Source organism: Ictidomys tridecemlineatus, chromosome 1 (genome assembly GCF_052094955.1).
Source record: "Ictidomys tridecemlineatus isolate mIctTri1 chromosome 1, mIctTri1.hap1, whole genome shotgun sequence".
NCBI classification, from domain to species: Eukaryota; Metazoa; Chordata; class Mammalia; order Rodentia; family Sciuridae; genus Ictidomys; species Ictidomys tridecemlineatus.
In genome coordinates, this window is record NC_135477.1 from 24978725 (window position 1) to 25001194 (window position 22470).

At 45.1% G+C, this 22470-nt stretch overlaps 2 protein-coding genes across 10 annotated transcripts in view; one reads left to right on the plus strand and one right to left on the minus strand.

The window, feature by feature from the left end:
- Gbf1 (golgi brefeldin A resistant guanine nucleotide exchange factor 1) overlaps positions 1-7170 on the minus strand; it is a 125228-nt gene extending 118058 nt beyond the window's left edge. For 6 of the 9 annotated variants that reach the window (XM_040273642.2, XM_005333630.3, XM_078019605.1 and 3 more), the window contains exon 1: positions 6901-7169. The gene's annotated coding sequence lies outside the window, so the exon portion shown is untranslated. Of the gene's footprint in view, positions 1-6900 lie in introns of all 9 variants that reach the window. The other 3 variants (XM_078019954.1, XM_078019925.1, XM_005333631.3) reach the window with 2 other exon arrangements.
- A 13111-nt stretch (positions 7171-20281) lies between these two features.
- Positions 20282-22335, plus strand: Pitx3 (paired like homeodomain 3). Its single transcript, XM_005333632.5, has 3 exons — positions 20282-20551; positions 20724-20926; positions 21419-22335. The coding sequence occupies exons 1-3, from the start codon at positions 20398-20400 to the stop codon at positions 22004-22006; spliced, it is 945 nt and encodes a 314-aa protein (XP_005333689.2). The 5' UTR covers positions 20282-20397; the 3' UTR covers positions 22007-22335.
- Positions 22336-22470: the final 135 nt, after the last annotated feature.

Consider the following 22470-nt stretch of genomic DNA (forward strand, 5'->3'; position numbering starts at 1 on the left):
GGCTCACAAACACATATATCTCCAACAAGAGTGTTATACAGTATTATAGCAATGAAATCAAGAAAATAATTCTGGTGGAATATCACAGAAAGGAAACTAAAAGACAGGATTCAAACAGTCAAAATTATAAGGAAGGAGCCAGGCACAGAGGTGCACGCCTATAATCCCAGTGGCTTGGGAGGCTGAGGCAGGAGAATCGTGAATTCAAAGCTAGCCTCAGTAAAAGTGAGGCACTAAGCAACTCAGTGAGACCCAGTCTCTAAATATAAAATAGGACTGGGGATATGGCTCAGTGGTCGAGTGCCCCCGAGTTCAATCCCTAGTACCACAAAATGTATGTGTATATATACACACACATATATGTATACACATATACACACATACACACACACACATATACATGCACACGCGCACGTGCACACACACATATAGCAGGAATGGTAAAAGTGAAGGCTGATAGTAAGAAAATTCAATATGTATTTAGGAGATCATGCTTATTCCAGATAGTTTGGAACATTACTCCTAGGGGAAAAATGGAAGGTAAAGCTGAAAAAGTAAGGGGCATATCATAAAGTATCTTGAATGTATAGTTATTATTCGGTCTATGTTCAAAATATAGACTGAGCAGCCATCACTGTTAAAAAAACATTTGAAGGGCCTAAGAGAGACACCATTAAGAACCTAAATAAGAAAACATAATTTTTCTTTCAAAGAACTAAGAAAAGAGAAAACATTCCCAGCTGAAAGCAACAAAATAACACCACATGGGCTGGGGTTGTGGCTCAGTGGTAGAGTGTTTGTCCAGCATGCATGAAGCACTGGGTTCAACCCTCAGCACCACATAAAAATAAAACAAAGATATTATTATCCACCCAAAACTAAAAAATAAATATAAAAAAATAACACCACACTACAAATTTTAACAAAAGTGCTAATGGGTCTAGTTGAGATCTATGTGCTACTTGGAAGGTTTCCTGGAGGAATAAATTTTGAATTGGAAACCCACCTGAAGGTAATCAACCCAACATGTGATTAAAATTCATTAGGTACCAAAGGCTATCAACATCCTAAGATGCAAAAAACTAAGCCTAAAAAGCACTGTATAAAGCTGCTTTTCTTAGTAAAAAAGGAATATCTAGGGAATGAAGAATTATTTTCAAGGACTATGAAGATTTGCCTAATATCTCCTCACCCAGGGAATCTCCTAATGGAAGCCTCCTTCAGGCTTCAAATGGGAAGCTCTGGCTTGTTGCCTAGCAGCCAAAGGCTGAGAATCCCTCATTACAAAGTCACAAAGGCCTGCAGAGATCTCATATCAGTATGGTAGAATTTAAAGTTTACATCATGTCAAAAATAACATGAGAAGGAATAACCAAATAGAAGCCAAATAATATCCCTAAGCCACTGTCCCATATACTCTGAGCAAAATATGTCCTCTGAAAGCAATGTCTGCTTAAAGCTTGGTCTAAGTATTCCCCTAGTGTTTTGAGGTATCCCAGTTACTCCAGTGGGATTCAAAGAGAAAGAGTCAAAATATCAACTGGAAACTCTTCTCTAAGCAAAAGCAATAGAAACAAAACAATAAATTGGATCCTCACTTTATGAAATACTAATTTTTTTCTTCAAATTAATTAGATTTAAATGTGAAAAGCAAAATTTGAAAACACTTTGAATTTTTAATATTTTTATAAACCCAGAACAGGGGAGAAGTACCTAGATAGGAAACAAAAAAGTACAACCCTTAAGAAAATGATGAATTCAAACATGTTAAAATAAGGACATTTATTTCAAAAGATACCAGAGAAAAGAGGAAAATGAGCTGGGCACAATGGTACATGTCTATAATCCAGTGACTTGGGAGGCTGAGGCAGGAGAATCCTAAGTTCAAAGCCAGCCTAAACAACTTGGTAAGGCCCTAAACAACTTAGTAACATCCTGTCTCAAAATAAAAAATAAAATGGGCTGAAAATGTGGCTCAATGATTAACAACCCTGGGTTCAATCCACAGTATAAAAAAAAAAAAAAAAAAAGCGGGGGGGGGGGTGCTAGGGATATGGCCTCTGGGTTCAATCCCTGGTTTAAAAAAAAAAAAAATTTTTTTTCACTCAATCCCTTGCATGGTCCAGAGAAGCACTAAGTATACAAAACTTATAACATTTCTTAAGTTGACCAAAAAATTCTGAATAGTTTTGTGCATTACTGAGAGTGTCCAAGAATTACTAACTAATAAACAATTTACTGGGTTCAGGAAATTTACTTGAATGGTGGAGATAAGAGAAAGTCAAACCAGGAAAAAAGCTGGTGCCATGACAAGGCACAACTGGAAAATCCTCCCAAACCTGTTAATCAGGCCAACAGTGTACCTCAGTTCTGCCATGGGTATGGGTGTGTGTGTGTGTGTGTGTGTGTGTGTGTGTGTGTGTGTGTGTGTGTGTCTTCTCTCTTCCCCCTCCCTCTCTCTCTCTCTCTCTCTCTCTCTCTCTCTCTGAGACTATCTCCAGAACTCACTCTCTATCTCAAAACTATATACAATGTTAGCTGCTAGGTCAAAAATTGTCTGTTTTACCAACTTTGACATGAAAAATGAAACACAGATTCTCACTCATCTTTTAACTACTCAAGGGAGACAGGTGGTAGAGAAGGACAAAGAATAAAAGTTATTTGTTATGATTATACATAAAGAACTGCAGTGATTTAAGTCTTATAAAGCCTGTCCATCTTCTCTATCATAGGTCATCATCCAGCGGCCACTGCGTAGAATCCAGAAAACAAACATTTTGTTTACACTGGGGAAGGTTTTTAAAATTTGTAACTAGTTGCTAACAATTAGAAAACACAATAATCTCGATTCCCAGCTTCCTCTGAAAAATAGGAAGATTGGTCATACTGCTCACATTCTCAAACAGTGACAACATGCTGAATAAATAGCAGCTGCCTCCTTTAAATAAGAGCATGAGTTCTCCAGTATACCAAAGTCTCCATTACATCCTAACACATTCCCACCTAACTAACTTAGGTTATTTTTTTTTTAATATTTAGTTTTTAGTTTTAGGTAGACACAATATCTCCACTTTATCTTTATGTGGCGTTGAGGATCAAACCCATTGCCTCGCGTATGACAGGCGAGTGCGCTACCACTTGAGCCACATCCCCAGCCCCCTTAGGTTATTCATATCACCTGTTTATATGATTTGTCATCATACTATCATAACTACTTATACCATTAGTTATTATGATCACTTCCAATACTCTTGGGAAAAAAATCATCACTTCCATGATTACTTCCACTACCACTCCAAAGTAACATATTATTATATTCCATTTAATTAAACAAGTGCAGTTTACTATACTGAAATATAGAAAAAGAGGAACAGGGGCTGGGGTTATGGCTCAGCAGTAGAGCACTTGCATAGTGTGTGTGAGGCACTGGGTTCTTTCCCCAGCACCACATAAAATTAAATAAACAAAGATATGTCCATCTACAATAAAAATATTTTATAATATTTTTTTAGCTGTCAATGGACCTTATTTATTTTTTTAAATATCTTTATTTTGTTTTTATGTGGTGCTGAGAATCGAACCCAGTACCTCAAACATGCTAGGCGAGTGTGCTACCACTTGAGCCACATCCCCAGCTCCTAAAAATATTTTTTAAAAAAAGAAAAAGAGGAACAATATAAAATTAAATATAAAAAAGATAAAAGAGGAATAATAAAAGCAGCCTATCATATTTATATAGCTCTTCCAGCTGAAGGTAAATGAATCTCTTCTTTCAACTCAACCCCTCCAGGACCCCAACAACAGAATCAATCTAAGCAGTCACACTGAACCACAGGGACAGAAAATGATCAATCACTTAGAAGTGGGTAGCATGATCTGTCCAATGATCACCCTGTGTTTCCTCAAAAGAAGGAGTTGTGTCTTCTTCCTCACAAGCTGCCCATAGTAGCCAGTCTAAGTACTCTATTAGTGAGGTTATTATTTAGAAGTGTCTGTTATCCTGACTTCTGGAACACAGGAAAATGATATAATAGTGGAACTCTTGACAACTACAAGCAAAAACTAGGACTGATGCCCAGTTATTGATGTGTCTACAACCTGAGTTCCTACAGTGCCCATTGTCAAGACAGTAGTATATTGTCCAGTTATAGCCGCCATTAAAAAGAAACTAAAGTGGGCTGGGGTTGTAGCACAGTGATACAGAACTTGCCTAGCTCATGTGAGGCACTGGGTTTGATTCTCAGCACACATAAACATAAATAAAATAAAGCTATTGTGTCCACCTACAACTAAAAATATTAAAAAGGAAAAAAGAAACTCAAGGGATAGCTGCAGCTGTAGCTCAGTGATAGAGTGCTTGCCTAGCATGTGTGAGCCACTGGGTTTGATCCTCAGCCCACAACATAAACAAAATAAAGATATTGTGTCCATCTGTAGCTAAAAAAGAAAAAAAGAAATTAAAGGCTTGCTTAGGAAGTGTAAGCCTGAGTTCAATCCCCAGTACTGTACCAAAAAAGAAAAAGAAGCCCAAATACAAGTGTTGAATAAAAGGTAAATTTTTTCATTCATGGATGGGTAGAAATAATTTCTACCTAGAAAAGTATTCAATCAGGGCTGGGGTTATGGCTCAGTAGTAGAGCACTTGCCTAGCATGTGAGAGGCATCAGGTTCAATTCTCTGTGCCACATACAAAAAAAAAAAAAAAAAGTCCATCAACAACTAATAAAAAAATATTTTTTTAAAGTATTCAATCTAGAAAATCACTTTTTTTTTTCTTCAGTGATGGGAACTAAACTTGAAACCCTGTACAGACTGGACGGATGGATGTTCTACCACTGAGATACACCGTAGTCCTGAAAATGACTTTTTAAATAAACCAAAAGAAAACCTTTGGTGCCTCTAGAGTTATTAGATTGATCACACTACCCAGAGACCAGATTGCCTATTATGCAAAATATATAACTCAGTAGGGCCCAGGTGAGCAAAGCAGACTCATCAAATTTAGGCACTTCCTGGGCTGACTATGTCATTTTCATGTGCCACTTTTGACTACTTTTTTGGAAATTCTACAACTTTGATCAGCAAGTTAAAATATAAATAGTTCTTTATACCATTTCCATCCCACTTATTTTCAAATCAATAAATGTAAACTATAAATGCTATTCCTTCTTATCCCAACACACACACATACACACACACACACACACACACACACACACTTCAGGAGGACAAAGGGAATTAAGTAGGAGAAATTAAGTTCAATTACTTTATCATCCTAGACAATTTCTTTCCCTTCCTCCTTGTTACTACCTCATCATGCAAAAGTGCAATGTTCCTGACTGCCAGAGACAGCACTAGACCACAAAGCCTGATCACAACCTGATTAGTTTGATGCCTTTAATCAAACTAATCACAGGTACAGATAATAGTTGAGTGCCCACTACCTGATGAAAGGCATTAGGCTGATCCTAAAGTGCTGCACATATATGCTTCTACTTTTAAGAAGTGTATAAACTGAGCATCCCAAAACAGATCTTTCCATTTATATCTTTCAGAGGACCTAAAGGACTGCCTTATATACCTGATATAAAGGCATATAAACTTCTATGTTATGCATTAAGAAATACTATCTACACTATTCCTCATTATAAAGTATTCTTTACCTTTGGTGGACTTTTACAACATAGCAGTTTATCAAAAGTTATCCCTAGGGGCTGGGGTTGTGGCTCTGTGGTACAGTGCTTCCCTAGAATGTGTGAGGCACTGGGTTCAGCACCACATAAAAATAAATAAAAAATAAAATGCAGGTATTGTGTCCATCCACAACTAAAAAAAAAGTCATCGCTGTGCCATAAACTACACTCTTTGGGGTTATGCCCCATCTTTCACTGCTGTCCTGACTCTACCAAAGTAGCCAAACATTTCTCATGACTCTTTTTATCCACTAAAATAAGCCAACAGTACCAAATTTTACCAGTATTCAAATTTCTCTCTGCTCTCGGTTAAATTTAATCATTTTCTTCTGATTAAATCTTATCTCCTGTAGGCCAAATGAAGAGAAGACCTGGGGACCCAAAACATATACCAGAAGAGAATACCTATAAAAGATTGTATAAAGGAAGAATCAGGCCCAGAAGTCCAGTGTTTATATACAGACTCAGAGTGGCGACTGAGCTGCCCTACAGGAGATATAGCCCAGTTTCCCAGGCTGCTTGCCTCAACTCTTCTGACTACCTGAGTCTAGCTAGGTCGCACTGGTTCATCATTCAGGATTAATGAAGAAATTCAGTTGCACTGATGAAGTAGTCACATATAAGTTGAAACTGGGGGCTGGGGTTGTGTGTGGCTCAGTGGTAGAGTGCTTGCCTAGCGTGCACGAGGCGCTGGGTTTGATCCTCAGCACCAAATAAATGTAAAATAAAGATATTGTGTCCATCTAAAACTAAGAAATAAATATTTAAAAAAAAAAAAGAAGTTGAAACTCTGCAAAATCTGGAGAGGCTCTCATATCCAAGTTCTGAAAACTCAACCCTTAAATGTATAAACAATGCTCTTTAGCTTTTACTTTCAGCTTCTGAGGAATGGACTCTTTAGGATGCAGAAGCTCTGGAAAAGAAAAGCTGACGGCTACATTAGGCCTGGGAAAACAAGAAGAACTGAAGGACCCAGAAAGATCACAATTCAGAACTGAAATCGCCCCTCCTGCAGCAGTGCCTGACCTTTGCCCCCTGCAAGCCTCCCAATTCCCTCCCACAACAATCCCTCCCTCGTTTAATTCTGCGCCCAGAGTCCTTAACCCATCCCGGCTCATCCAATTTAAGGACTTTTCCCCCTTATTCCCTATCGCGATGTCAGGGCGGCCTTCACAACGCTGGGGCTCTAAAAAGAGACTTTGCTGACCTGTCAGCAGATCCAAAATGGCGGGGCCTAGTCCCAGGACCGGCAGCCGCTGCTCATGTCCAACCTGGTCCCGGGAGACGTCGCTCCCAGAGGCTGTCCCCACTCGGTGGAGGGTGGTAGAAGGGAAGGAGCCTGTTTTCTGAAAGTTAAGGCTAAAGTCAAGGTGGGACCGCTCACTTGACCGGAATAAGTCGGCCGGGACGGGCTGAGGAGCCGGCTACCTTCCCTGTCAGCTCACTGACGTGGTAACTAGCCTCAGTCTAGCCCGCTGCCTGGTAACTGCGCGAGCCCTGCCGTTTGCAGCCAATCATAGTCTGGCACAGTGAGAAGTGGCGTTCCCGCTATCCAATCGAAGAAAAGAAACTGGCTGCAGGAGGCGGGTAGTGCCTAAAGCGGCGAGATTATAAGGAAAAGAAAAGGGTAGGTAGGAGACAACCAACGGATACGAAGATACTCTGAGTGACAATTATAAAAGCCAATAAAAATAGGGAATTTCTCTGGGCGGTTGGAGAGGTGGAGTTAGGTAGAGTTCGGTTGCAGCGCGCAGTTTAGCAGTGGCCGCTTGGCATTATGGGGAGGAAGGTTACGATTTGCTGGAAAGGAGGCGGGGCCCGTTTTGAGAGCTTGAGCGGGCACTCCAGACTCCCCCGGCTGCATCCTGTGAAAGTCATCTGAGCCAATACTATCCTCCTTGAGTGATCACTCCTTTTCGAAGCAGTCTGGGGCCCCTTCATCCTAAGACCAGTCCGGCGACCTCTTCCACATTCTGCCCTCCCCCAACCTTCCCCGTCTGCCTGCTCCTTGTGACTTCTCATAGGTGTGTCTGTCCCGTCCCAACTCTGTCCCGTCCCAACTCTGTTTCTGTGTCTTCTGCCCCATTCTTAGCATCCAGAAAAAGAAAATGCGAGATGGCAGAAACCCTAGATATCTCTTACAGAGCAGGAAAATAAATCCCAGAGTAGAAAACTGGCCCCATGTTCACATAGCTAATTAATGGCAGGGAAGAGAGACAAATCCAGGTATCCTCACTACCCCCAGTAGTCCAGCACTTTTTTTTTAAATTTTTTAATATATATATATATATATATATATATATATATATATATATATTTTAGTTCTCGGCGGACACAACATCTTTGTTTCTATGTGGTGCTGAGGATCGAACCCAGGCCGCACTCATGCCAGGTGAGGGCAAGTCCAGCACTTTTTCATTGCTCCTTACTACCTCTTATGCCTTAGAGCTCAGAGTTACATTTGGCTGTAACTCTGAGCTCTCTCATATCAAACAATGGACACACCTCATCAAACAGGGTAAAAAGCTAATCACACAGGTTAGTCCACATCACCACTGACAGGTTTACCTTTCCTGTTAGTCTTAGAAATGCTAAAAGGGCTGAGGGCTGGGTGCCCACCCATTTTTTCATTCTGCTGCCATGGCTAGCTGCCACAGCCCCTCCACAAAAGATGACAGAGGTTGCTAAGATATTTAGAATTGTCTAGAAATGAGTGAGTATGGGAAGAGAACAAAGGATGGGTTTTCTTCTTGCAGACTGAATGGTGGAATTCCTAGTCTGCTTGCTGAATAGAACCTAGGTGTCCCTGCAGTCTTGGACAGGCTTCTGGGAGGCAGTGAAAAAAAGATGCCAACTCTCTCTACACTTCCTCCCACTTATGGATAATTCAAGTTCAGGGAAGCTCTATACCTAACCCTACAGAAATGTGGCCTCAAAACCAGGCATTCAAATACTATCCATGTATTGTGATCTTCTAATTTGAAGAACCCATCATACCTGACATCTGACCTAAAGAACCCCTCAACAGCTCCCTGCATTAGGGTTCTTGTCTCTGAGACCAATTCAAGATCTTGCCTTTCTCATCCAAAGGGAGTCAGGGAAAGAGGAAACAGCTCATTAGCATCTCTTTCTTTTGAGCCATTTTTCTCTTCTTTTGAAAAATGGAACGTGGCCTCCTGGGCCTGTCTCAGAACCAATTTGAAAATTCTCTAAATGGCCCAAATTCCCTACAATCCTACCTCTGCTTCCACATACCTTCAGATATTCATTATCAATAAAACATATGATTGTGCATTAAAGATGAGAACGAGAGGGATGATAATTCCCTAGCCCCTCTTAACTACTAACCAGGTAAACTATCTTCCTATTAGATTTCAGTATGATATGTTTATTGAGTTTCTATGTTATGCCTGGAAACAGAAGTATGCAGAAGACCTTGATCTCCTAAATCTGTCTTATAGAGGACAACACATCAGCTAATCCCTTCAATATGGTGTGCATACACTGGGAGCAAGAAGCTGGACATCTGGCTAATCTGAAAGTTCAAAAAAGGGTTCCCAGAGAGAATGAAGCCTGAGGGGAACTTAGGATAATGAATAAAAGTTGGCAAGATAAAGACTGGTTACAGGAAAGGCCAAGATGTGCAGGAAAACTACTCAGAGATTGGAAATAAAAACAAGTTCAGCAGGAGCAATGGCTCACACGTCTAATCCTAGCAGCTCCTGAGATTGAGGCAAGAGGATCACAAGTTCAAGCCAGCCTCAGCAATTTAGCGAGGTCCTAAGCAACTCAGAGATATCCTGTCTCTAAATAAAATATTAAAAAGGGCTGGAGATGTGGTTCAGTGGTTGGTTAAGTGCCCCTGGGTTCAATCCCAGGTACCAAAAAAAAAAAAAAAAGACAAGGTCAGGACCTAAAGGTCTATTAATCTATTATATACTGTCAGACTACAGAGCTTGATTTTTATCCTGAGGATAATCAGGAGCCATTGAAGAGTGGTCAGGTTTGCCTTAGAAGCAATATTGTGTGGACTGATCCCAGTCTTAAGGCACATAAGCAAGCCAGCTTAACTTCACATGTTCTTTGGACATCCCTTGCAAATTCCTAACCTCAAGTACCACTGGCACACCTTGTGCCCAAGACTGAATCTAGGACCACCTTGGTGACACCAGTCCTCCAAAAGCTGAGAAAGCACAGCACCAACAAAACTAAAATGCAAAGAGAGAGGTGAAAGGCCTGTGCCTTTGAAGAGTGCCCAACACAAGCCCAAAGAGCCAGCAGGAGCATTTTTATTTTAGGGATTTTAGGGAAGCAATGATAGTTACTTGTTCAACGCCACTCCATGAGGATACCGTTAATGGTAGGGCTGGAAAACACTTTGGTTTGTCTCATTCCAAACCCTGCTTTTTCCACGAAGTCACCTTCCTTGGAGAAGAGGGAATCTAAAAACCGGGAGAGCAGGGCGGATAGCTGAAAAGAGAGATGTGAAGAAAAGTCACAGAGAAAGAGAAGTTAGCCCATCCAAGTGGCAGAGGAGGGAGGAAAGGGTCTAACAACAGGAGTGAAGCGGCAAAGAGGAAAGAAAAGCGAGACGTGGGAGGATTGTAACGGAGACAAAAGAGCGGAGAGACGGACAGCAACAAGTGGGAAAATGGGCGAAACTTGAGCGGCAGGCAAGTCTGAGCGCTGAGACCTGGCGGGCTCTTGAGCCTTTCCTCCTAGCACCCCAGTAGCCCTCTCCCCCGGCACTACTCCACTTTGCTTCAGATAGCAGCGGGGCCTACCGCGCCGAGGGTTAGCTCCCCCAAGATAGGGAGACCACACTACTTTAGCCCGCAGAGCTCCGCAAAAGCTTGCTAGATGGAACAGCTCTCGGCCACGTGGGAGAGGCGTGGCCTAGTTGTTGAGTCGCTCTTCTGATTGGTCGAGAGGCGGGATTCTTGGCGGCCCGCCGGACGCACCCCTCCCTCAAAGGTGGGGCCTGAAGATTCACAGCTGGAAAGGGTGGAGCCCGGGCGGCGCAGCTGGAAAGGGGCGGGTCGGGAGGCGCACCGCTCGCGGCTGCGGGCTGGGGGCGCCCTGTGCTGCCATAAAGTGAATGGGCTTCGGCAGGGGGTGGCAGTCCACGGTGAGGCTCGCTCACTCCCTCCGCGAGTCTGGGAGCGCCAGAGCCAAGCGGCTGCCCCGTAGCAGGGGGCGGCCCCCACCCCGGCTGGGTGCCTGGCCCCTGGCCCCTGCCTGCCCTCCAGACCGTCACCGCCACCGCCGCTATCTGGAGTGCGCCTGCTGCGGGACACACTGTGAGTTCTTAACCGTATGGGGGAATAGGAGCTTAAGGAATCTTGGCGGATCCCGGGACCCCTAAAATGGGACCTGGGTGGTGTAACTCCAGTACCTGGGGGGCAGGTCGAGACTGGGAGGGCATATTGTAGACCAGGTTCTAGGATTTGGGAAAAAGGAAAACTCAAGAGTAAGGACCAGGGGGACAGCAGTGGGAGACTCAGGGGATCCGGAGTGAAGCTGGAGACTTGAAGCCAGGACAGGGGCTCCGCAAAGCAAGGAGTAGGGAGTCTGGAAACCATTACCAGAAAGCGCCCTGGAATCCAGGGGCACAGGGAAGACAGCCTGGGAGTGAAAGGGGTTGCAGTGGCCTTGGCCAGTTGGGAAGCCTCCGGCGGCCGCCCAACATGCAAGCAATTGGCGGCGCCCGACGCCCCTCAGCCCAGGCTCAGGCAGACTTTTGGGACTGGAAACAGGGGTGCGCCTGGTCGCACACACTTCTCTTCCCAGCTGCTCTGCAGTTGGAATAGGAGCCGTGTTGTGAGAGACCGGCAGCGACTGGGTCAGGTGGCGGTTTTGAGAGCCGCAGGACTAAGGCTGGAAGTCCTAGTAATCAAGCAGCAGGAGTGGAGGGTCGGGCTTGGGGTGTCGGGGTCTAGATGGGCCCAGACCCCGCGCCACCTCAGAATCGGACGGAATGTCCTTGACGCGTGGAGCTCAAGGCGGACAGAATGTCCAGGGTGGCGAAGTGGGTCTCTCCGGAGCAGGCACTCTGTCGGACAGTGGTGGACAGAATGTCCCTGGCTGGGTGGCATGTCCATCTACTCAGCAGCGCCTGCCCAGCTGCTACATGTGCGATGGAGTCGGCTGCGGTGGGTCACCTGAAATCCCAGCTTACACTTTGCAAACTTGTTTCTGATTCTCTGGGCAGTGGGGCCTAGAGCAGAGAGTGTAAAGGATGCATGCAGCCTAGCCTTGGGACAGAGTGAAACTGGGAGGCATCCTTCCTCCATCTCAGAATAGATCAGAGCATCACCCTGGACTTCCAGAATTCAAATTAGAGGGGGAAAAAAAAAAAGGCTGATAATGGAACTGCTAGTGAATCCAGACCACAAAAATGAAGAATGAGCTACAAGGGCCATAGGAGCACAGGAGGAGCACAGCACAAGCTATGTTAGCTCAATTTCCTAACAAACTCAGAGTCAACCCCTAATTCCAATACAACTAACCATACAACCCCAGACTCCTTGCCTGGGTATTAGCTAACTCAAGAGTCCTTCTCTGCAAGGATGCAGAAGCCATGCCACAAGGGAGAAATGCAATCCCTTAACAGAATAAACCCTATGGTCCAGTTATCCTTTTTCTTCTTTAGCCCCACCAGTCCTAATACCCACCTTGATGGCTGAGAGAAGGTGAGAAAGAAACATAGGATCCAGATGTAGGTCTAATATGGAGCCTATATCTCGGGTTGGAAAAGATGCCTCAATTGCCCTATTTGTTTTCCCTGTGGAAGGGGATGGGCCCTGACTCTTCTGGTCCTATACAGTGACCCCAATGCTAACTAGAGCCCAGTTAAACTAGAAAGGACAGAGTACAGAGAACTCTTCAAATCTATTAAGTAAGCAAGACAAGCCAGCTGCGGACTGAGTTTTCATGAGGACAAGTGCAAGGCTTTTTGTTTAGCACTCCTCAGTTTTTAAATTTGCTTAGAAACCAGCTAGCACTTTGCCTCCAACCCTTTTTTGTCCCTTGCCCTCTTTTAATAAATATGGAGTCAAACTAATCACTACCATCACATCCTGATATATAGTTTTTAGGAACTTCTGCTCCTATTATTGCTTTTGAAAAATCACTGAAATTATAGCTAGCTGAAATGAAGGATTCTGAGTCGGGAAAGGAATAGGGAAGACACTATGAATGATTTCATGAAGACCTCAGTCCAAAATTCTGATTTTGACAAAAAAAAAAATCCAAAAAGAGAAGGCATTGTAACAAAGATGATTGGAAACAAAAGATAGAATCTTCTTCCACTCTTGCGTACAACCATGTAGCTAAGTGCATGTCAGGTCTTTGGCCCTTAGGGAGAATGTTATAGGCATAGAGAAGGTTCAAGATACTTGGCAGAATGGGGAGACAAAGGTTGCTAGAGAAAGGAAATGTTAAAGTTGAGGCCTCTGGAAGTTGAGACAGGATGGAAGTCTACAACATAATGAAAGAGCTAGATAGGCAGAGGAATTGTTTACTCCCCAAATTCTGAAACTTGAGATGAGAGGGTCTTCTTAGAACTGGAGTGATGCAAGTTTAGAATGAATAGAAAACATTCTCTTATGGTGATGCTCAGGCTTGAACCTGGGGTCTTGTGCATGCTAGGTAAGCACTTTCCCAACTGAACTATATCCCAGTCTCTAGAAAACGTTTTTTAGCACACAGTGGAAAGCCAACTTCCAGAGTTCATTTCCAAAGAGGTGGTAGAGGCAGGAAGTAATAATGGAATGCTTCAAAGGCTTGGAAGAGTCAGTGCATGTTAGAATCACAAATGATTGCAGGATGGAGGGAGGGGAGGTGATGTATGCAAAGAGCAGAACTGGGGTTGAATCTCTTTTTTCTATGTAACCCATGGATGATTTCCTGCCCTTTTTGAGATGAAGTGGGGACAGGCATTCCTACCATGTGGGGTGTTTTGAGAGTTAAATGAAATCATGTGTAGGAAAGTCCTTCGCAAATGGAGAAGCACCAGAAGAAGCCTTATTGCTATTATTCTGCCCAATCTATAGGTTTGTAAATCACAGAATCTTTGGAGGGGTGGGCTCTTGATTGTTAGAGCAGCCTTAATCATATCCCTAATTCAGCCACAGGAAGATTCTTAAAGATGAATGTGTAACCTCCCCCAAGCATTAAATACCAGTCATTACCCTGCCCCTGTCTAACAATCTGGGAAGCTCCCGAAATGTTAACCTCTCTATCAGGTCAAATATCTAATCTCATTATTTGTGTCCAGCTCCTGCTCAAGATTATGAATATGGGCTTAGGACCCAGGTCCAGGAAGGCAAGGGTGACAAACTGGAGCTGAGTTATGGTGAAAGAGGGATGGGACCTGGTGGAATCTTTTCTTCTCTATTCACTCTAAAGAATCCTGTTAGAATGTGGGAGAGGGAGTATGCCAGCTAATCTAAAGGAACCATTAGGTTCTGAGCTTGGTGGGAGGGGACTAGAGTGTCCATGGTCACCAACAGGGGCCCATAAAAAGAGTGATGGGGAGAAAAAATAAAAGAAGATAATAGAGTGAAAGAGAGCTCCAAATGGTTTGCAAAACTCTCTCCATATCTCCTTTCCCATTTTCCTTCCCCAGGGCCTTCTTTACACCTTGCAGTTTGTAGTTTCTGCTTTCCTATCTCTCCCCTGCCCCATCCATTCTGCTCATCATTACCAAACAAGGGTCACAAAAATGCTGATTTTTATGTCACTTCCTGCCTACAAGCCTTAAGAGACTCCCAAACTTAGAGCAATGCTACTGGTGCAGGGGGCAGTAGTACAGGAATGAGCGGGGCATGATCCAGCAGGCTGAACAGAGTCCAGGGCCCATCTTCCTGGTGTGGTTATGTTGCTTAAAGACTGAGGATATATGTCCTTTACTTTTATATTAAAGTAAACATGGCTTAAATATGGACTAGAACTCAAAAAATTTTTAAAAAATATTTTTTAGTTGTAAATGGACACAATGCCTTTATTTATTTATCTTTACATGGTGCTGAGGATCAAACTCAGGGCCTCACACATGCTAGGTGAGTGATCTACCACTAAGCCACAACCCCACCCCTAGAACTCAAAATTTGCTTCAAAATTTTTAAATCAAGTTAGATTGCAAACAAATTTCTTACCAGTAATAGCCATTTCAGGTCATGCCTCTAGTTTTTTTGTTTTTTTGGGGTTTTTTTTGTGTGTGTGTGTGTTTTTGGTTTTTTTTTTTTTTTTTTTTTTTACTGTTCTTAGGAACTTTTTGATGGAGAAGTTGGAAATAGGATAGTCTAGACTATATCATATGAAATAGCAGTCAGGCATGGTGGCACCTGCCTGTAATCCTAGCCTCTCAGAGGCTAAGGCAGGAGGATCACAAATTCAAGGCTAGCCTCAGCAACCTAGCAATGTCTGATCTCAAAAAGAAATAAAGGGCTGGAGATGTAGTTCAGTGATAAAACACTCCTAGATTGAATCCCTAGAACCAAATATGAACTCCTTGTCCCTCTTCAGAGGACCCCTCAACCTGAACAATTTTTCTTTGCTGATCTCTCAGTGAGAGAATCTGACCAAGCAAAGTTCCCTGTTTCCCTCTGAATCTGTCAGCTTATTCCTGACATTGCTATATTCTTTAGAAGGTCCTGATCCTTCTCTGCCTCAACTCTCACTTGATCTTTTTTTTATATTTATTTTATTTTGTTTTATTTTGATGCCAGGGATTAAACCCAGGGGCACTTAACCACTGAGCCATATCCCCAGACCTTTTTATTTTTTATTTTGAGATAGAGTCTCACTAAGTTTCTTAGGCGCTCACTAAGTTGCTGAGGTTGACTTGTGATCCTCCTGCCTCAGCCTCCTGAGCAACTGGGATTACAGATATGTGCCAGTGTGCCTTACATTCTCTGATCCCTACATTCTCTGAGACCCTGACATTTGATACCACCTAACAAGGGCTTTCATCTCTCTGATATCCCACAGTGTTAGAGTAAGAACTGTACACTCTATTTTTCCATGCACAGTTTGCCTCCCTAGATTGTAGGCTATTTAGTTTGTGCCTTACCACTCTTGGGGATCCCTTTAAGCATCTAACACTTGCGGAAGGAAAGAAGCAAGGGAAGGATCCTGAGAAGGGTGTAGGATCATTTATCTGATTCTCCTTTCACCCCTTGATAACATGAGTGCATCAAATCATTGCTGCCTCCACCCGGAGTTGTGAGGCTTCATTCTAGGGCTGTGAGCCAAGGTGTCTCAAATCGCTCCCATTTGAGTGGAGTCTGAGTGTTCAGCCTTTCTAAGGAATGGAAGCCTACATCCACTTAAGTGTCTCACTTCAGTCTCAACTTAATATGGTTTCATATTAAGTTCCCCAATTTGCTGCTTGCTGAGCTGAACCACAGCATCACTAGTCTTGTATTCTCCTCTCTATTCCATCCCTGCAAGAGAAGGGGTTTTTCCCCACTTAAGTTCTGCATTCTGCCTCCTGCCTCAGGTGTTATTATTGCAGTTTATCACTGGCTCCTTCACTGATGCCTTGGTTGACCCTCTCTGGCTTCAGACTTTGGTGGGGCCCTATGCCTTTTTGCCATGAGATTGTGTTGTTTTATTGGAAACTCTGGCTTTCTCACCAAAGCTTCTCTGGCCTGTGATTTGTTTTCCACCTTAGTGTATCCTGGATATTTTTTTCTTGCTATCCCACAAAAGACCTCCTGTAATTCAGTCTGTACTTCAGAATCATAGCACACCTGCAGGACCTCTATTCTCCCTGGGTCTGGGCTTGCCACAATCATACTGATGGAACTTGGGCTCTGCAGGAGTATGTATCAGAAAGGCTGGATGTGGCTGCACAAGCAGCTTCCCCCCAGAGCAGGACTTGCCACCACTGTTATCTCTTGACTCTGTGGCCCCTCCTGATGTTTCCTACCAGCATCAACCAATCCTGCAGCTTCTACACCGACTGCTGGTCCCTTCCCATCCACTGAGTGAGGTGATATTTCTGGCCTCAGACCCAACTCCCCAGCTTCTTGATCACTAGCAATTTGGGGAACTTTATTTCCCACCAGCCTGTCTCCAGCTCAGACCATAGCTTGGTTACCCCCAGCCTTTACCTGACCAGCATACCTGGACATGAGGTAGCAGGAGACTATGCCCCCACGCTTACATCTCTCCACTGTGCATCTGACTTTAGTGTTCTTTTCTTCTCTCTGCAGTTTCACAGTCAGGGCCTTCTCAGCCTTGCCCCCTCTCTCTCCTAATAACCCATTCAAGAGCCTGAAGATTTCATTCTTCCCAAGTCCCTGCTCTTCAAAGTGTCTTTCAACTTGGGTTACTGTTCCTGTTCTTATATTATTGTCTGGGCCTTCTATGTTCAGGACAGTGTTGCATACCTCTCTGAAATGCAGTATACTCCTTTTTATTCACCAGAGAAATTCTTCACTGGAAGATACAGAGTCTGGGGAGGTGAACATTTAAGTAAAGGCAGGGGCAAAGGTGAGCTCTTAGTCCTCACTATACCCTCAGTTCCTAACTTAACGTTCAGCTCCTGGAAGGTGCTAAATAAACATTTGCTCAAAAAATGAGAAAAACAATTCTCAGAATTTTATTTCTATCCATTTTTTACATGTTATCTGAACCTTATAACAATACTGAAGACAGGTAGGGAAGGGATTTTGATCTCCCTATTAGAGATGAAGAAGTATGCCCAGAAAAGTAAAGGACACACAGGTAGTGTGTTGGGGAAAGGATGTGAACTTAGGACATTTAACTCCAAACCGAATTCCTTTGGCCTATACCAAATTATCTTCTTAAGAGAGGTGTGGATACTTTTTGTCCCCTATCACCACCCCCTAGCGCCTACATTCTCATGCCTTCTCCCCACTGAGCCAAGCAGGCTTTTCCCAGCAACCACTGAAGATAGAACATTCCCTGGCCCCCTTGACCTCCTCCTCCCCCACACAGAGTCCTTAGCTCCTAGGACTGAGAGCTGAGGTTCAGAGGGGCCAGGGAGAAGAGGGGGAAGGGTAATGACTAGGTCCAAAACAGCCCAGGCAGCTGTCCCTGTCACAGAGAGAGGAGACTGTATCACTTTGTGTATCTGTCTGCCTGAATGTGGGAGCACATGTGTGGGAGAGTGTGTCTGTGTGCCCCTCTCTCCAAGTCCAAGTGCTTATTATGTCTGAGTGGGGGCCTGTGTGTCTCTGCACATGTGTCTGTCTGTCTCTGAGAAAACACAGCCTGAACTCTGCTTTCTTAGCTTCATCTTTTACTCTGGCCCTTATCCCTCCTCACCCTACCTCCCTCTGCTGAAACAGAGGATGAAATCAAGACCAAGGTATGGAATGCTGGGGGGAAGGGGAGTTTGGAAAACTAGAAGTCTGGAGCTAAAGTAAAATGAAAGAATGAATGGCAGTGATGGAACTTAGTTTTATCTACAGGTAAAACCCACTTTTCCTCTTTCCCCAGCCTTGTTATTCCATAACTCCTGGAAAAATGAGGGACATGGTTTGCATTTCAAGATCATCTTTCGTCTAAAGAAAGAGCAGACTTCAGAGCACCCCTTTTACAGCTCTTAGTTCTAAACCTTTTTCTCTCATCTTCCCAGCTATTTGGGAAAAGCTACTGATCAGCGTCCCCATAGATCCTTCCCAAGGACATCTCCCTTCCGATGGAGAATTGCTGGGCCCAAGTTTTTCAGCTCCAAGTCTCTGGCTCCTGACCTCAAAATTGGAAAGTGAAGTGAGCTGAACACACCTCCACTCTTGTCCTGAATCTGTCCTTCTTTTCTGGGTTCCCTCTAGCTCTGCCTCTCCAACTTCAGTGACAGGTCCAAGGTCTAGACCCATCTGACTGTGGAAAGAACAGGAACTGTTTCTCAACCTCTTTCCTTGACCTCTGTCCCTGGCTTGGGTGGGGCACAGTTGCATTCTTGGAGCTGGTTGAAGGGGCATTAGCATGTGCAAATACAGGCTGCTGCCCATCTGTACCTCCTTGAGAAAGGCTGCTAATAAATTCAGAACCAAGTGACAATTCTCAATCTGGGCTAATCCACCCTCTTAATGTCACCCCGTGAAGCCTCTGTTAATGGTGTTGGGGAGAAAGACCCCTCCCACCCATATCTCTACTCCATTCTTCCTTCTATCCTTAGATTTCTTCTGTTCTCCTCTAAGAAGCATCCAGATTCTTGAGCCCTATTAGTGCCCCTTTCCCTTTATAAGGGTCCCAGAAGAGCCAGCAAGAAAGGGACCCTGCAAGGGAAACTTGGAGAGGCAGGTTCCTGGGCACTATCAGGTTAGATTTGGGATAGGAAATGCCAACAAGAAGGGGGGTCTTAAGGAAACCATGTGTACTCCTTGGAGTGGGCTTGGTAAAAGCTAAGCATGAGATAGAAGTATGACTAGTGGTGTGTGAGATGTGTTTGAGCATGCAAAAGAGTAGACAGGGCCCAAGAGTCCTGTTGTTTTCAAACTCATTTTTGATCTTGGAACCTTTTATCCAAATTAAATCTCTTCAGAAATTATAAATGAAATAGACAAAAGCAGAGCTTCCCTAGTTGAAGCTGACTCAAGCATGGCCAGGATGGAGTTCTAGCTGAATCCCCAAGGGCCCCCAAAGAACACAATTTTAAAAAGCAAATGAAGAAAAAGTATTAGTTCAGGAATCCCACAGACCTGGTTCAGATCCTAATTCTACTGCTTACAAGCTCTTTGACCTTTAAGTTACTTGAGGTTTCAGCTTCCTCATCTGGAAAAAGGATGACAGGGGTGAGCATCCCTAATCTAAAAATTTTTAAATCTAAAGTGCTCTGAAATTATGGTACATTTTAGATTTCTGATTTTTTGGATAAGGGTATGCTCAACTGATATATCTAAGCAAATATTCCAAAGTCAGGGCTGGGGATGTGGCTCAAGCAGTAGTGCGCTTGCTGGCATGCGTGCGGCCTAGGTTCGATCCTCAGCACCACATACAAACAAAAATGTTGTGTCCGCTGAAAACTAAAAAATAAATATTAAAAAATTCTCTCTCTCTCTCTCTCTCAAAATATATATATATATATATATATATATATATATATATATATATATATATATATTCCAAAGTCAAAAAACAAAACTCTGAAATCTGAAACACCTCTAGTCCCAAGCATTCAGGATAAGGGATACTCAACTATATTAGCTACTTAATCTTGATGTATTCTTGTGAGAGGAGAAACAGTTAAAATAAATGATAGCAGTGATTATTCTTAAGGATGAAATATCATACCTGGTTCAAAATAACATCTGTCCTAAGGAAGATGAATAACAGAGGTTCAGGTTGTTCCTCAAGTGTGATTGGCTGAGGGATATGTTTGACCATATGGAGATAAGGAACATTCAGGTGAGAAGAAAGTGACTTTTGGAGGGATGCAGTATAGGGGATGTGGTGTGTCACAGCATACATTTTGAATATAAACATTGAACAACAAATGTGCACCAGGCACACTTCTATGTGCTCATCAGTTAACAAAGTATAGTGTATATGTGTGCATAAAACCTCTCAGTATATACCCTTTTCTCCTTGGGCCCTGTCTCCCTTTTCTATCCTAGGCACGCTAGTCAGGGGTAGCTCTTTGTCAGTGACCAAGAAAGGGCCAGGAAATTTGTGGGGAACCCTACAAGGAACCGGCTTATCCCATGATTTTATTCCCATTAACTTGATGTGTGCTTTCTCTTCCCTCCAGAGCCCTGGCTCCATGGAGTTCGGGCTGCTCAGCGAGGCAGAGGCCCGGAGCCCTGCCCTATCGCTGTCAGACGCCGGCACTCCCCATCCTTCGCTCCCAGAACACGGCTGCAAAGGCCAAGAGCACAGCGGTGAGCACGCCCCCTCCTGGGGATGTAGGACTTAACAACTCAGCTTCTAATCGGGTGTGACCCTGCGTGGCCGCCTGGGTGGGAGCAAGCGGGCGGTTGAGGAGGTTCCAAAACCCTACAATTCGCTCAGGCCTGGACGCCCTGTGACCTTACTCTCCCCCGCCATCCCCAGACTCGGAGAAGGCCTCTGTCTCGCTGCCCAGTGGCTCTCCCGAGGACGGCTCACTAAAGAAGAAGCAGCGACGGCAGCGCACGCATTTCACCAGCCAGCAGCTGCAGGAGCTGGAAGCGACCTTCCAGAGGAACCGCTACCCTGATATGAGCACGCGCGAAGAGATCGCAGTGTGGACCAACCTCACCGAGGCCCGCGTGCGGGTACTGCCTACCTGACCCTCAACCCTCACTAGCCTGGGCCTCCCTCCTCCAATCCCCTCCGCAGCTGTGGTTCTGAAGCCCTGCCTGCTCCACCTCGAGGCCAATACCCGACACCCCGTGTTCGGAATCGGGACACCCCCATTCCTGCCCTCCAACCTTCAGTCTCTGCTTTTACCGTTCTCTACCACTGGCCAGCGCGTGTTGCTTCTTCCCCGACCCGATCTCTGTGTTTCTTTCCTTACCCATCTTTGATCCATCTTACTGTCCCCCCAGACCCTGAGGCTGCTGTCTTCTACCACCCACAGTTTCTGTTCTCGGGTGCCTGGCCCCCTGCGCTTTCAACCTGTCCCCAGCCACCTCGTTTCGTTTATCCTCCGAAAGGCTCGGGTTGGGACCTCAATCCCCGCCTGGGTGCTCCACTTATCAACCACTTGGCTGGCCCCCAGCCCCATCCCACCCTGAATCCTAATAGCTTTTCTCCCACGCCCGCAGGTGTGGTTCAAGAACCGACGCGCCAAGTGGCGGAAGCGCGAGCGCAGCCAGCAGGCAGAGCTGTGCAAGGGCGGCTTCGCAGCGCCGCTGGGGGGGTTGGTGCCGCCCTATGAGGAAGTGTACCCCGGCTACTCGTATGGCAACTGGCCACCCAAGGCGCTCGCCCCGCCGCTCGCCGCCAAGACCTTCCCGTTCGCCTTCAACTCTGTCAACGTGGGGCCTCTGGCATCGCAGCCCGTTTTCTCTCCACCCAGCTCCATCGCCGCCTCCATGGTGCCCTCAGCCGCAGCTGCTCCGGGCACTGTACCAGGCCCCGGGGCCCTACAGGGCCTGGGCGGGGCCCCTCCCGGGCTGGCTCCGGGCGCCGTGTCCTCTGGGGCAGTGTCCTGTCCTTACGCCTCGGCCGCAGCAGCCGCGGCTGCAGCCGCCTCTTCTCCCTACGTATATCGGGACCCATGTAACTCGAGCCTGGCCAGCCTGCGGCTCAAAGCCAAACAACACGCTTCTTTCAGCTACCCCGCTGTGCCCGGGCCACCCCCAGCTGCCAACCTCAGTCCGTGCCAGTACGCCGTGGAACGGCCAGTATGAGCGACGGGCGGGTGGATCATCCCTTTGGGTGGGGTCAATAATTCACAGCTTCCCCGGACTGGGGTCGTCTAGACTGGTTTGCCCCCGCCCCAGTGTCTGAGAGGGGTTCACGAGCAGCTGGGAGGCGGATAGCTCAGGAGCACTCCATCCCCTTCACGGCTCTAAGGGGTGAACTGGGCCCTACAGGCAGATCACGACCCTGGAACTAAGTCCTGGAATAGGGACCAGCCCCCCCTGGGCCAACTCACCCTTGGCCCATCCCACCTTCTCCAGACTCCCTCTACTCCGTTTTCAAAGATAAATGAAATAAATGTGCGCGGACTGTCAAAGGCCTGATGATTCAGAGTTGCGGTTGAGCCCTCATCCCTTCAACCTCCCCCATTGTCTAAAAGAAATCTGGATGCAGAGGAAGGAGGTGAAGGTCCAGGCTTCTGGGGCTTCAGTCCCATTCACTCCCCTAAAGA